We start from the raw sequence: 14,347 nt of genomic DNA on the forward strand, positions 1-14,347 counted from the left end.
GCATAACCTAACAATTGAGAGCTATCTCTTAACGCAATGCATTTTTCAATAGTTTTTAACACTCATGAATATTCTGCTATAATTGCTACATCAGTAAAAATCGTTGGTACTTGGTAGTTATCAATTTTCCGAATAACTTAGGAAATTTTTGCAACCTCAGCGAAATAGGTGCCGCTGGAGATCATATAAAACCGCGATTTTCCGAGGGGAAATCATCAGTTTCTCAAAACATCTGACCATGTCATCTTCACTAGTTTCCCAACTCCTCATCGGGATCTGCTGTCTGGCCCTAGTCCACAAGTCCACGGCGGTGTGTTGCGCCACCAAGGAGGAAGTGACCTTTAAAATGGAGAGGGGCAACTGCAAGGATGTGGGAGGATATGCAGTCAGTCGCGACACTTGCGAGCTCCTGATCTGCGCCGATGGATTGGCCCAGGTGGGCATGTTTTGTGGCCAGGGATCGTGCAACGTTTTTGGCTGCAACTGCGATGGCGGATGCTTGGAAGGCGACTGGTCCCGAACCTTTGCGGAGAGATATGAAATCTACGGAGTCCAAATCATCAAGGTTAACAGGATGTCCCCTTACTAGAAAAGCATAAATTAAATATAAGTAGATTCAAGGATTGTAATTTTTATTGATTATAGTCTTCAAAGTATATATGATCAACCTTGATTCAAATATTTTCAAACTAATAAATGTAATTTAATGTGATTTGCAACAAATACATATTACATTTTTGTGTTAATAATATTATATATAATGAAACGTTTTTGGTATTCGTGTGTTTTGAGTTATCTTTTGGGAAATTTTTGGCGTTAATAAATCTAGAATAAATATGTTTGCACCTCAAAATCTAATAAATTTAGCTCTTATCTCTTGTATTTAATGTATTGCTACATATTCAGTACTGGAACTGGGTGCTAGGAGAGAGCATATAAGATCCCAATTTGTCTGAAAAAATGGTCAGTTATGTCAAAACATCTGAGCATGGCATCATCACTAGTTTATCTTCTCCTTCTCGGAATTTCGGCACTCGTCAACAAGTCCGTGGCTGAATGTTGCACCCCCAGGGCCGAATTGATTTATAAAATGGACACAGGAGACTGCAAGGATGTGGGAGGATATGGACTCAATAACACAAGGTGCGAAATCACCATTTGCGCCGATGGAAAGAAGAGAGTGGGCACATATTGTGGCCAAGGGTCGTGCAACATTTTTGGTTGCAATTGCGATGGCGGATGTTTAAGAGGCGAATGGACCCAGAGCTTTTTGCGGAGGAACTTGGGATACGGGATAGAAACCCTAGAGGAAACTCATTACTGGGGCGAAGGGCTATATTTCCCTGAAAAACTGAACATGTTTAACATAAAATATCCTGAACGAACCTGAATTGCGAAAATGTCCCTCAAAAATGTTTCTTCAGATCCGCCGCTGTTATAGACGTTTAAGTTTTGTATGAATATTGAATAATAAATCACTATAAAATGTACTATTGAGGGTGTCTCAGAAATCCATATTTTTCAGATATTAAAATAATTTTCAAGATAAAATTCTGTTTTTGACCCCTTGTTTGTGCAGCAAAACAAGGATTGCGGAATCGATATCGTTAACTCCAATTAAATGGTGTTATTTGATTTTTTGAAAGCCAAACTTAATTGTTTGATGTCAAATTCCTATTTTTTTTTTTTTTTTTACAAAATTTAGTCTGCTCTGTTTTTGTACAAATAAACAGAAGCTACGATATTAATAATAAAGGCAAATTTCAATCATTTTCGATTTTTAAAATTTAACTTATACTTTATGCGCCTTCTTGGAATTTTTTGGAATAGTTTTATAGGTTCAGGGAACTTGATGTCATAGTTTCCAGGTCACAGCAATATGAACCCATATTTCAAGGAAAATGCTATAGTTCGCCTCACAATCTCATATTCATTGAAACCGCTTGCGTTTTCTGTTTTTTTTGACTTGATTCTAATACATACGTATGTACGTGTGGTATGAATTATTATTATAATTGTTTTAAGGGAGGCGTTACTAAATCCTAAAATAAAATCATTGCACCGCAAAACCTAACAATTTTAGCGCTTATCTCTTAACGCAATGCATTTTCGAATAGATGTAAGAATCTATTCATGTATTCTACTCATGAAAATTCTGCTATAATTGCTTTATCAGTAAAAATAGTTGGAACCGGGTAGTTATCAATTTTCCGAATAACTTTGGAAATATTTGCAACCTCAGCAAAATAGGTGCCGCTGGAGAGCATATAAAATCGGGAATTACCGAGGAGAAGGTATCAGTTTTCCCAAAGCATCCAGCCATGGCATCTCCACTAGTTTCCCTACTCCTCATCGGGATCTGCTGTCTGGCAATCGTCGACCAGTCCGCGGCTGAATGCTGCACTTCCAGGGAGGAAGTTACCTTTAAGATGGACAGGGGAGAATGTCAGGATGTTGGAGGAAGTGGGTACAATCCCCACAAGTGCGAAATCACCATTTGCGCCGATGGAGTGAAACAGGTGGGCACATATTGCGGCCAGGCATCGTGCAACATATTTGGCTGCAACTGCGATGGCGGATGTCTGAGAGGCGATTGGACCCAGAGCTTTGTGCAAAAAAACAGGGACTACGGAATTGAAATCCTCGATGTTGTCAGGATCCCCATTTGAATCTATACAAGCTATGTACATATGTAACTTCTTGTTGATAATAGCAGCTTTGCTAGAAAATTAATTTTCTAAATAAATTTGAAAATGAAAAAGCACAATAATCTTTTAAAAAGTGTTTATAATATCTGGTCGTAGTACCATATTTCAAAAAAATGTATATTTTGTGATTTATAAAATAAAAAAAAATTATTACTAGAAGAAACATTTCAGAAATCTAATAACAAATTTATTACTAGTAAACGATCTAACCAATAATTTTAAAACTATTTCGGGGACACACTTGTTTTAGGTATTACTTTTATTGTTTATAAGAGAAGCGAGAAATTTTGTAAATGATCTTGTTCTTTTGGGCATATTTGTAAGTAATAAGAAAAACATAAAGTATGTACACAACTTCTATTTAAAGTTAAAATGAAAAAATTGAAATGCTTCCCATTCCATTTCGAAAATGACCCCGCAAAGTAAGTAATATATATTTTTCAATGGCCCAAATGTAATACTATAGTATCTGTTTCCCAATGATCGGTCACGCCCCCTAGAGAATGGCCCCCCTGTTGGCCGGTCGCCATGGGAAAACATTTGCCATGTCTGTCTGCCGACTGCGCCAAATGACGCCTGCACTCGCTCTTTGTACAGAGATCGCCCCCGAATAACCCCTCCAAACCGCACATATCTGTAGAGTACGACCAACTAGCCGAGTGGATTTTGGCATAAACCATTTTCCGCGGACGCCTGATTTTCTCAGTTGCCAGAGAGTTGTGGAGCCGTCGAGAACGCGGAAAATTTCGCCCATGTAATGCCGTAAAACCCATCGATTTTCGCCGGATTCTTGCAAGCAATTTGCCAGTAATTTGCCATCGAAAAAGTGAAATCGCCAAGTATTTTTGACCCCCCCGCATTGTTGTGCAAAAGTTACGAAATTGCATTGTTTTTTTTCGGTGATTTTCGAGCGTTGTACTAGCATCCTCAGCAATTTGCGACCAGAACCAGGCGAATCGGACTATAAATAACCCAGGCAAAGGGTGAACAAAATTTTGATGTGTACTCGCAAATCAAAAGATCACAAAAAAAATGTTCACTTAATTTTGCATAATTCGCCTGTGCCATTGTTGTAATTTCGCTATTTTAATCAACTGACTGCAATTCGAGGCAAGGCAACAAGTAATTAATTAATGGCTTTTGTTCTCGTGCTCGTTTATTTGTAGAGTGTGTCTAACAATTTTGTTTGATCAATTAATCAAATGGGTAATTATGTGTATTTGTGACGCTTTTAACCCAACTTGGATATTTAATTTGCTAAGGAATGGCTTTATTAGGCATTAAATTATTTGATTTTAAAATATTTTTAGGTTTTTAGTATTTATTATTTGATTTAATTGGGTTATCTAAAAACCGCATAGAATTCCACGTGACTAATCGGGGAAGCCTCGTAGAAATTGCTTATCTCTTGAATGCATGCTTGCTTCTTATAGACTTCGCCTGCAAAATATTCCTACAACAACACAAACCGGCGCCTGTCTGCATATTTCCCACAGATAGAACTAGAACTACACGGGTCCAGAAAAACCTTATATATTATACAACAGAAGACACAGAAAATTTCCCGGCTGATCCGATCCAAGAGTTAGAACAGTGCCCACGATGGATAATTGGAATGTTTTGGCAGCGCAAACCTCATCGCAGGCCATCGGACTTCATGACTCGGGGGTGGTGAAGACGAGACTGGTAAGTGCTATGTAGATATAGTAAACAAAACAAACCCGGCCGACCGATCACGTATATATAGAAGTCTTGGCAACAAACAACATGCGTTTCTATATACCTTTGCCGACACTGAGAAATATATCGATCTTTAAATATCAGGACAACCTTAAAATTAATAGATAATCTTTAATAAATTAGAGCTCAGCAGAACTACATTACTTGTTGGAAAATGTATAACCTTTTAGGAATAGGATCATAACTTTTGTAACATCAGTAATATCACAAAAAAAAAATAAAAAGGCGTCTAAAAGTATGCTTTAAAAAGTGGGTACCAGTTTTTTGGGATTTTTTCAAAGGACATTGTATTCAAAATAGATTGTTGCATACTTTTGATCACATTTATGGCATCCCTGGCTATAAGATATACTCAGTAATATCACAAAATAAGAAGGCGGCTAAAAGTATGCTTTAAAAAGTGGAAACCAGTTTTTGGGGATTTTTTCAAAGAACATTGTATTTAAAATAATTTGTTGCATACTTTTGGTCACATTTATGGCATCCCTGGCTATAAGATATACTCTTATTGTATGATATTGATTGCTTCTCAAAGTGCACCACCGGGTGGGTGGCTCGGTGGTCGGGTGGTTCTGGGAGAGTGCGTAAGTGGTGCGGGGCCTATGAACAGCTGTTGCATTCGAGACAGATCTGCCACTGCTCTCGTTACTAGCGCTCGTCTATAAATAGGAGCCTGGTTCTCTTGAGTCTATTGCCTGGCGGTTCTTTTGGAGATTCCGATGGCGATGTCGATGGGAATCCGTCTCGCAGTAGCGCGAAAGTAGCTCAGTCCGACGGATATTCAGCTGGCAGGCCAGACCACGCGTAGTTGCCTCCGTTTTTACCTATATTTTATATAAGCAAGTGCTTTCCAATCAGCTCTATATACCCGAGTGGCCTAAGGAATGGATATTTCCACCGATATCTGGGGTCAGCTGGCCGTCGAGGCCTCGCAGGTTTACCTGTCCGATGGCACAGTTCGCAGTCCCTTCGCCGATACGGTACGAGTTTTCAATATTACTTTGAGTACACACTCGATTTGCCAGAAACCAGGAGAGATATATTTCTCTGAAAAGAAGGGAGAGCTATAAAATACACTCAAGCGAAAAATATATATAAAATCTGAGGTGCCATATGGATATATGCTAAACTATATCGAACTTGATCAAAACATTCGGTCCAAATAGAACCAATTACTTTGATTCTATCTTTTACAATCACTCACATATAATTGTCGTTTGAAATTAAAAAATTATTCAAAATCAATCTTAAGATATAAATTAAAGTATCTAAATAAATTGTAATACAGAGAAATAGTAAGGAAAGAATGAGTAATTTTCTTAACAAATAAACACCCAATAAATACATTTTTAATTACTTTGTTCCCTGTGTAACTATACTACTTGTCTTGCCCACAGACCATCGAGAAGCTGCCCGACAAGGTGCTGCTGCACATCTTCTCGTACTTGTCGCACCGGGAGATCTGTCGCCTGGCCCGGATTTGTCGTCGATGGCGCCAGATTGCCTACGATACTCGTCTCTGGAAAAATGTATCCTTGCGGCCGGAGGTCTCTGGTTTGCATGTGGGCTCCCTGGAGATGCTGCTCCAGCTGATATCCGTGAGATTTGGTCCTACGCTGCGCTATATCGAGCTTCCCATCGAGCTGATCACGCACACGGTGCTCCACGAACTGTCTGCCAAGTGTCCAAACTTGACACACATGCTGTTGGATTTCTCCACAGGTAGGTCTTTGTAGATGATTTGGGATTTAACTACATATTTTTATATTCTTAGCCATGCAGCTGCACGATTTCAGCGAGATGCAGGCCTTTCCCACCAAGCTCCGCTACATGTGCGTCTGTCTCTCCGAGGTGATCTTCATGGAGGGCTTTATGCGCAAGATCTACAACTTCATCAACGGATTGGAGGTGCTCCACCTGATTGGCACCTATGAGAAGTGCGAGGAGGAGGAGGAGGAGATCTACGAGGTCATCAATGTTCACAAGCTCAAGTCGGCCACTCCGAATTTGCGGGTGATCAATCTGTACGGCATCAACTTCATCGACGACTCCCACATCGATGCCTTCAGCTCCAACTGCATCCAGCTGGAGTGCCTGGCTGTTAACTTCTGCAACAAGGTCACCGGTTCCACTTTGAAGACCCTGATCCAGAGATCCAAGCGCCTGACCTGCCTGCTGATGAATGGCACCAGCTTGAAGTCCGAATTTGTGATGCAGGCCGAGTGGGACAAGTGCGCCCTGCAGGAACTGGATATTACGGCCACGGATCTTTCGCCCGAGTGCCTGGTGGATATGCTAACCAGGATCCCCAGCTTGAAGTTCCTATCCGCCGGACAGATCAATGGATTTAATGATAGCGTTCTGAAACAATGGATGGAATCGGGCACTACCAGGTGAGCTGAAATACAAAGATTTTATTTATTAAATTCAAATTTCTTTACTAAAATACTATAATATTATTACCCTTCCAGATCCCTTATTTCCCTGGACTTGGACTCTTCAGACAACATCACGGATGAAGGTCTCCTGAAGTTTATACAGCGCCAGGGTCACCAACTGAGCGCCTGTTGCCTCTCCGGAATGCCCCACATCACGGATCAACTGTGGATGAGCATCCTTCCCTTGCTGGGCAACTGCAAGTAAGAGATTTATTAAGAATAATTTTATAATATATAACATATTTATCTTACCCCTTAGGATCATTGTCATGGGCACTGCTGAAAAGTTGGGCGTCAATATCCATGTGGACCAACTGATGGACACCATAGCGTCGAATTGCGGCAACTTGGAGCGCCTGGAATTGCGCTGGGATCCGGATAACTTGCGATTCTCCGACAAAAGCCAAAAGGCCATTGATATACTGCGTGTGAAGTGCCTCAAATTGCGATGCATGGTGCTCAGGTGGGTTTCCTTCGATTAATAACCTATTACATTTTTATAATACTATTTTTTTCAGCGATGGTCGCTATTACGAGACGGTTAAAGCCAATTTCGAACGTGCCGATCGTATCACCGTGGTCCGCACTACCACCTGTTGTCGGGTGTCACCTTATCATCTGCTCCGCAACTACAATGATTTGATTTTCAACTGAGGCTTAATGTGGGCTACACAATGCGTTTTAAAGCTTAAAGTTGGATATAAAAAAGGCAATTAAAAAATAGTTAAATTCAGTTAATCCAGAAGAAAATAATATTTTAAAATCTTACAGCTTTGAAACGCACTGTGGATCGGGTTATTATGATTGTTTACCGACATCGGATTACCCACCTATCTAGTCAAAAGCCAACACTACAATTGTTTCTGTGTGTTTTCACTTACATTAGACTGTTTTTAATGTTTTCTGTATTTTCCGCTTCTTTCGTTTAATTACATTATATCTAAATAAACGTACGTAGGTAATTTAAATAAAAAACAAAACAAGGATTTTCTTATTCAAGTTATTTTTACATTACAAAATTATACAACTCAAATCGTTTTGCTCTCATTCTTCCTGTGTTGATTTCGTGTTATGTTTTTAACTATATTTACTTGGTAACTTGATTAAATCATTTTCAGACTTCACCACATAAAATGTTTCTTTATCGTTTTTGTTTTTTGTGTGTTTGTTTTCTATCCGCTGATGGTATTTTTACACTGTTTTTATCCGCTGCAAACTTAGGGCTAATTTTTTTTGTGTGTGTTTCAACATTTTTGGATCATCTTTTTACCATAAACTTAACGTACATAGATCTCTGGTTCAATTATCGTCTCATTATCGTTCAGCGCGCTATTATATGCATGGTATATAATTTAATTAAGCATGGCTGCGTGTTTTATTTATATGTTAATGTCTGTGCCTATGAGGATCGAAGGTGTGAGTGTTATTTGTCGTGTGTTTTTTTTGTTTTTTGTGTTCTAGGGAGTGTGTGTCGTTGTGTGATAGGAATAGATTGCTCTTTAAAGGAATAGAGAAGCCTTGGATCGCTACAAAGATTTGCAATTTTTACATAAGTACACTAACACACAGTACATTTCCAAGTAGTAAGATATATAAGAAAAACAAGGTACGCCGAGCGCTCCCGTTCCGATCCGATCCTATTACTGCTGGTCCTGCGACATCCGGAACATGTGCGTCGTATTGCTGGCCGCCGCCGTGGCCACAGCAGCAGCCGACGTTGCCGTCGGCGGAGGCTGTTGGCTGGATGCTGAGATGTAGCTGCCGTCACTGCTCTCGCTGGCGCTGATTCGTTGAGTGGCGTTGCTGGGAACGTTGGACAGAGACCTCGCCTCTGCAACGGCTGCTGCGGACTCCACAATGGCAGCTGCTGCCTCCAGCCCGATCACCGCTGCTGCACTGGAAGAGGTGGCGGCCGCCTCTGGCACCTCCACTGGAACTCTTTCTGGCGAGCGTCGCGGCGTAGCAGCGATGTTTCCGTCCTGGAAGACCAAGAGATAGGTATTATTATCAGTAAGTAATGTACATATATTGTAAATAACAACCCTCAGAAGTAAAATGAATATATATTATATCTCCACAAGTTGTTACAAAGCTTGTACTTGTAAAGTATTTTCCTACAGCAGGATTATCCCCCCGTTTTTTTACTCACGTCTCGCGGGTAAATACGAAGTGGCTGTTCAGCCTGGGCAACCGCCAATGGCTCCGCCTCCTGTGCATTTTCCTCCGCCTTGTCCGTATACATCATAATCTCGTGGCACAAGGGGCAACGATCCTGGACATACAGCCACTTGCGCAGGCAGACGCCATGGAAGAAGTGACGACACCGCGTGATCTTGGCAGAATACATTTCCTGATTGGAATAAAAAGAATCTTCAGATATGCTGAACTGGATTACACTTTAATTAAATACCCACCTGATAGCAAATGGCGCAGACATCGTCGAATGCCTGCAGCTGGGCAGGAGTTGCCTCCGGCAGGGAAGAGATCTTGTGGACAGCCGAACGCCGCTTCATGAATACCGACCATCCCGCCCGGGCCTCGCACCAGATATTAAAGTAGGCATGGATGCACATCATGATCGCTCTGATGGCGCCGCCTGTAGCATTTTGGGCTATCAAGTTATATTTATCGGTACACAAAATCAACCAAATAAAAATATTACATGCACACACAGAACAGAAAAGCTGGACGCGGACAAGTTGGATACGAGATCCGGATCCGATGCACAAATGCCAATGAAATGTGGCGATGGAATCGCTTACTCATGTGTTAATGTAACAGGGACAAGGAACGCTGGACGACGACTTACCCGATTCGAAGATTAGGATCCAAGCACCGTTGATAAACAGCAAGATACCGAAACAGAACTCCACGGAGTTGCCAAAAGCACGCACGTAGTACAGGTAGTCGTCGAGTTTCTCCCAGAAGAACTGACGGCGGGCGTCCAGCAGGAAGAGCGTGTAGGTAGCCAGCGAGACGAGCACCTGCAAGAGGTTGTATAATAAGTTAATCGGTAATTCGTTAAAGAAACGATTGTCAAAACAAATTATTCACTCACCTTGACGATCACCTCGACGGAGAAGGCGGTAACCGCCAGCAGCCAGGTTGATATGGATCGCTGTGACCAGAGGTAGTATAGCAGGGATACGGGCATCACCACGAGGAAAGCGCAGACGGTTAGGGCTCGCACATGGCGTTTTCGCGAGGGATTCCGGGCCGCACTTAGCGACATCAGAATGGGCGAGACGATGTTGTGGAGGAAGTGCAGCAGAGCGGTCATTAGCAGGCACAGATTTCGGCACAGCCTTATAAAGCGTTTATCCGGCGACAGGGAGGTCAATCCCGTCTGCAGAGCAAGGATGTAGAATAGCACTGCCGAGACGGTGCCCAGCGACTTCTCCTCGTCGTTGTCGTAGGTCAGCAGGTACCACTGGAAACCGCGTCCGATGTAGTGGCAGATCATCGAGATGACGCCTGTCATGCCCAAAACCGCCGTCAGGGTTTCACAGCCATCGACGAGCAGCTTCTGTGTAGCCGGCATTAGTTCCAGGGCCTCCTCGGACTCGGTAGAGGCCAAAGCATAGCCGCCTTGAATGATCCTACAAATTTAAAAATATAATTAGTTTATTATGTTTTTAATGCGTTAAGTCAAGGCCAGATGAACTGGTTACCAAAGCTTTAATTAGATTTAGGTGGTGACTAATGGCCATGTTCCACTGACACATTCACGATTTCACGTAAATTAGAATGTTCCATGGCCATGATTAACATAAATTATTGAACCACTGGTGAGACCCACCTGATGGTCCAAAAAACCCTCAAAACGTTGGGCACATTCAGCCTTTGCCATTCATTCTCTATGAGCGCCGACAGTCCAAAGTTGGACACAAAGTTCAGGGCGTACTGATACCCGTTGTAGACCGTACGACTCGCCTCCATGGCGCTGTGCATCAGCGTGATCTTCGTGAGGACGATAGGCGTAAATCCGGCCACCAATGGCAGCTGTTGCACAATTTTTGGCGGCAGTGGAAGCATGGCCACCAGAATTGGACTAGCGAAGATGATGGGCATCGATTTCTGGAGCATCTCGTATCTCGGACCCAGGTGAATGTAGGCGAACAGCATGCCCATGAACCACTGGGCCATTAGATGCGGCGCCAGCGACATGACCACCCCGCCCGAATCGAGTAATCTCGTGGTGTTGAGCGACATTAGATCCTCCAGTATGCTGGGACTCCGCTCCATCAGCGCCAGCGCACTCACATTCGACCAGTAGGACAGGAAGGTGAGGCCCAGTGAGGTGAGGAACATGTAGACCATCACCAGGTGGCGGGTCCAGAGCATAAAGATGCAAGCGGCGGACAGGAAACCTGAAAACCACGCAGATAATGAGTCAAGTGTTTACGTTTTATGGGCGTGCAAAGTACGCTCGATAAGCGCCCCTTTGGAATTTCAGATGGTTTAGTCAGCAGGTCGAAAAAAATGAACTCAGAATATTTTAATAGACTGTGTTTACGTTTCTAGTTTTATAAGAATAAATCTTGCCTTTCGTCACATGTTACAGCTTACAATAAATGAGATTTTTCAATCATATGTTTGTGTATCAATTTTTAATCAGAATTAAGCATTTCATTCAATACTGCGATCATTATTTACTATTCAGAATGATAATGCTAATTAAAAGAGTGGTAAAGAAATGCATGATAATTTGTTATCTGCCACTTCTTCACTATCTATTCTTAATTCATTTACTTGGTAACATTTTTGAAGTTAATGAGAGCTTATTGAAAGCAGGATAATATTGAAGGCGATTAAAAGCCCCTACAAAAATAAATGAAAAGTGGGATTTAACAATGATCTTGTATCTTGGATCGTGTGTAAATATACAAATTTCTCAAATACTAACTTACAGAGCTTCAAGACAAGCAATATAACCATACAATTCGGAACACATTTTGCAATTAAACCAGGTTTCTGCTACCATGACGTGTATGTGCCAGCCCAAGAGATGTTTCCAGGTGACCCTTGTGGATGACTCACCGAACAGGCAGATGACGAACTTGACCGTGGTGATGCTGAGCACATCCGCCAGCGTTTGGTCCTGGGACAGTTCGTCCATGACGGTGTTGAAGACGGAGCTGAGCATTCCGTGGCTTTTGGCGGTTCGGGAGGCGTTTTCGATGGTCTGTTCCAGGGCAGATTGAGCGGATGCGGCGGAGGACATTTGGGCGAGACCATCGCCCGAACCGAGGCCGAAGAACTCCTTGATGCTGGCGAGGGGATTCTGGTTGGATGACTCTGGTGGGGATTCCGTGGGCGGGTCTATGCCGGCACTGGCCTTATCCTTGTCCGGATAGAGTCGCGTGGGCAGGCCCATGCCGATTTTCAGGATCTCATCGATGACCATTATCGGCGGAACGCGCATCATCACGTCCACCAGGCCGAGAACCTTCGTCCTCACGGACATGCTGGTCCTGGTATTATGGCTACGGTTCTCTGCACCCAAAACTATACTGATCCCGCGTGACTCGGCACTAATCGCAAAAAACCAATCAAGCTCCAATCTGCATTTGTTGTGGATTTCGCCTTCGTCTTGGATTTCGCAAAAAAAAAAAAAAAAGTAAGGGGAGAATGACGATTTGGGTGTGTGTGAGTCCGCGTGTGTGTTTGTGTGTGTGCCTTTCAGCAGGTGCAAATCTCCCGCTGGTTAGCCCTAGAAAACCTAGTGTTTAAAGGTAGGTTTCGTTTCGATTCGGCAGGTTCGTCGTTTATCCTCCGCTTTGCCCACACAATTCTCCCTCGATTTCAACTTTACACTTTTTCACAATTGGTTTTTGTTTTTCTCCTCTGCTTCTCCTCCTCCTTCTGCGACCCAGCTATCGATTGGCGCGGCCGCCTATCGGCTTTGAGGCCAGTGCTGCCCAACGACTGCCTCTCTCCCCGCTATCGATAGTCCGATCCAGCTGTCTGCTTGGCGCTCTTCCGGCGATTTTTGAAATTGCGCTGGCAATCAAAGAGTGTGATGGCGCGTGTTCGTGCGTGTCGGACGGGAGTACTGAAAATTTTAATTAATTGATTTAAAAAATATTTTCTAAAGGGTCAGGCCTAGCCTTCTGAGCGATAACAATCAGATTTTGTATTCACTTTAATATTCACTTTCTAAATCGAACAAATGATAGTATAAGTAAACAACCATTACAAGCAAATAAGTTTTTTTTCAGATTTTCCAGCTCTGATCAACCAATAATGTGATGTGATATGTTTTGCTTTATTTTTGTTTCCTCTCACGATTATAATAAGAGATAAAGAAAAACCCTAGGGGCTGTCCATATATTACATGCCAGTCAAATGATTACGCTCTCAATAAATTGATTACATGGGGGGAGGGGGAGCATCGGAAACATTTTTTAAGATTTCATATGAAATACATATATTTTATATTTAATATTAAGGCTATGTAATTTTGCATTTCTAAAAGTTTTTATTTAAATTTACATTATAGAGATGGTTCTGTTTTATGTTACAGTAAATTAACAGCTGTTGGTAAACAGTGTTGGAAGGTGCTGCTATCTTGGCTATCGATAACTGGCGCTGCTGTTAAGTTGGCGCGTCGCATGGAGAATTTAAATTTAATTGCGAATGATTAGGCTAAGTTTTATATATTAGTTTTAGGATACCGACTAACACGATTAAAGTTTATTTATATTAAAGTTATGACTCATGTTATTTAAATCGATATAAGGAGTATGTTTCTAAACCTAAGTTATTAAATTAACTTAAAATATATGAAAAAAATTAAGTGTGCTGCGTTGTGCGATTTGCAATTGACTTTCCTTCAAAAATCATGTCCGTTTCACATTTTTCTTGAAATGCCCGCAGTTCCTAGTTCTGAAAACGATACCCGGTAAAGCATTTCAGACATTCTTTCAAATGTGCCCAATTCTAATTCGTATCCACAGGCCTCCGAAGCCATTTATGTGAATTTCCTCAATTGTTCGGTCATTAACTTTTGCCATTTGGGACCTTAATTGTTGTTCCTTCTTGTTTGTTTTGTGGCACAAAACCCCTGGAAAATTCCCCAACCCTTCTCTTATGCAAATGCACAAATTGAGGCAACGGCAATGCAATGCAGTCCGCATTTCGGTTTCGCTTTGGTTTCGTCCCCAACGCAACGCTCGTAATTATGCGCAATTGTTTAGAAAGTTCAACTAACATAATTGATTTTTCATGCCGCGCCACAAGAATTTAAAACAAACTGCACAGGTCATAACAAACAGCCGGTTCCTAAGTCGAAGAATGCATGTTTGTCGATTTTTCAAGCCAAGGGTATTGAGGGTACTTTAGTTTCTGTTAAAGGATGATTTTTAAGATGTATTTAATTTATTTGAAGTATATTTTTGGAAGGTGGAACTGATTTGATAAATATAAGATCTAAAACTAATATTGATACTTTTCAAAAGC

The 14,347-nt window shown here is 41.8% G+C and overlaps 4 protein-coding genes across 10 annotated transcripts; 3 read left to right on the forward strand and 1 right to left on the reverse strand.

Moving 5' to 3' along the window:
• The first annotated feature begins 238 nt into the window (after nt 1-238).
• Nucleotides 239-589, forward strand: LOC119553339 (protein Diedel-like). Its single transcript, XM_037863678.1, has one exon. The coding sequence runs from the start codon at nt 239-241 to the stop codon at nt 587-589; it is 351 nt and encodes a 116-aa protein (XP_037719606.1).
• Nucleotides 590-2,306: 1,717 nt separating this feature from the next.
• Nucleotides 2,307-2,770, forward strand: LOC119557404 (protein Diedel-like). The gene has a single exon (XM_037870155.1). It carries the CDS (start codon nt 2,322-2,324, stop codon nt 2,667-2,669), a length of 348 nt encoding a protein of 115 aa, XP_037726083.1. The 5' UTR covers nt 2,307-2,321; the 3' UTR covers nt 2,670-2,770.
• Nucleotides 2,771-3,416: 646 nt separating this feature from the next.
• Nucleotides 3,417-7,861, forward strand: LOC119547568 (F-box/LRR-repeat protein fbxl-1). Of its 6 annotated transcripts, none has more exons than XM_037854499.1 (7): nt 3,417-3,515; nt 4,205-4,394; nt 5,846-6,170; nt 6,223-6,841; nt 6,920-7,087; nt 7,146-7,349; nt 7,405-7,861. In XM_037854499.1, the coding sequence occupies exons 2-7, from the start codon at nt 4,311-4,313 to the stop codon at nt 7,538-7,540; spliced, it is 1,536 nt and encodes a 511-aa protein (XP_037710427.1). In that variant the 5' UTR covers nt 3,417-3,515; nt 4,205-4,310; the 3' UTR covers nt 7,541-7,861. The 6 variants fall into 6 exon arrangements, 5 of the variants coding, with proteins under 5 accessions (XP_037710427.1, XP_037710412.1, XP_037710418.1 ...); XM_037854484.1 differs by having other exon boundaries at nt 3,434-3,830; XM_037854490.1 differs by having other exon boundaries at nt 3,434-3,818.
• On the reverse strand, nt 7,775-12,978 carry LOC119547550 (protein TRC8 homolog). 2 transcript variants are annotated; one of them, XM_037854453.1, is made up of 7 exons: nt 11,927-12,978; nt 10,686-11,256; nt 9,945-10,485; nt 9,696-9,870; nt 9,301-9,497; nt 9,036-9,236; nt 7,775-8,865 (listed from the first exon to the last, which is right to left on the reverse strand). In XM_037854453.1, the coding sequence occupies exons 1-7, from the start codon at nt 12,351-12,353 to the stop codon at nt 8,527-8,529; spliced, it is 2,451 nt and encodes an 816-aa protein (XP_037710381.1). In that variant the 5' UTR covers nt 12,354-12,978; the 3' UTR covers nt 7,775-8,526. The 2 variants fall into 2 exon arrangements, with proteins under 2 accessions (XP_037710381.1, XP_037710389.1); XM_037854461.1 differs by having other exon boundaries at nt 9,301-9,482; nt 11,927-12,977.
• Nucleotides 12,979-14,347: the final 1,369 nt, after the last annotated feature.

The sequence above is a fragment of the Drosophila subpulchrella genome, chromosome 3R, assembly GCF_014743375.2.
Source record: "Drosophila subpulchrella strain 33 F10 #4 breed RU33 chromosome 3R, RU_Dsub_v1.1 Primary Assembly, whole genome shotgun sequence".
Lineage (NCBI taxonomy): Eukaryota > Metazoa > Arthropoda > Insecta > Diptera > Drosophilidae > Drosophila > Drosophila subpulchrella.

Coding starts and splice junctions, on each gene's coding strand:
- LOC119553339 (XM_037863678.1), top strand. CDS start 239: ATGTCATCTTCACTAGTTTCCCAACTCCTCATCGGGATCTGCTGTCTG.
- LOC119557404 (XM_037870155.1), top strand. CDS start 2,322: ATGGCATCTCCACTAGTTTCCCTACTCCTCATCGGGATCTGCTGTCTG.
- LOC119547568 (XM_037854472.1), top strand. CDS start 5,333: ATGGATATTTCCACCGATATCTGGGGTCAGCTGGCCGTCGAGGCCTCG. Junction 6,842..6,919: donor ATGGAATCGGGCACTACCAG/GTGAGCTGAAAT, acceptor TTACCCTTCCAG/ATCCCTTATTTCCCTGGACT. Junction 7,350..7,404: donor TTGCGATGCATGGTGCTCAG/GTGGGTTTCCTT, acceptor TATTTTTTTCAG/CGATGGTCGCTATTACGAGA.
- LOC119547550 (XM_037854453.1), bottom strand. CDS start 12,353: ATGTCCGTGAGGACGAAGGTTCTCGGCCTGGTGGACGTGATGATGCGC. Junction 9,498..9,695: donor GATCCTAATCTTCGAATCGG/GTAAGTCGTCGT, acceptor ATAACTTGATAG/CCCAAAATGCTACAGGCGGC. Junction 8,866..9,035: donor TTCGTATTTACCCGCGAGAC/GTGAGTAAAAAA, acceptor TTGGTCTTCCAG/GACGGAAACATCGCTGCTAC.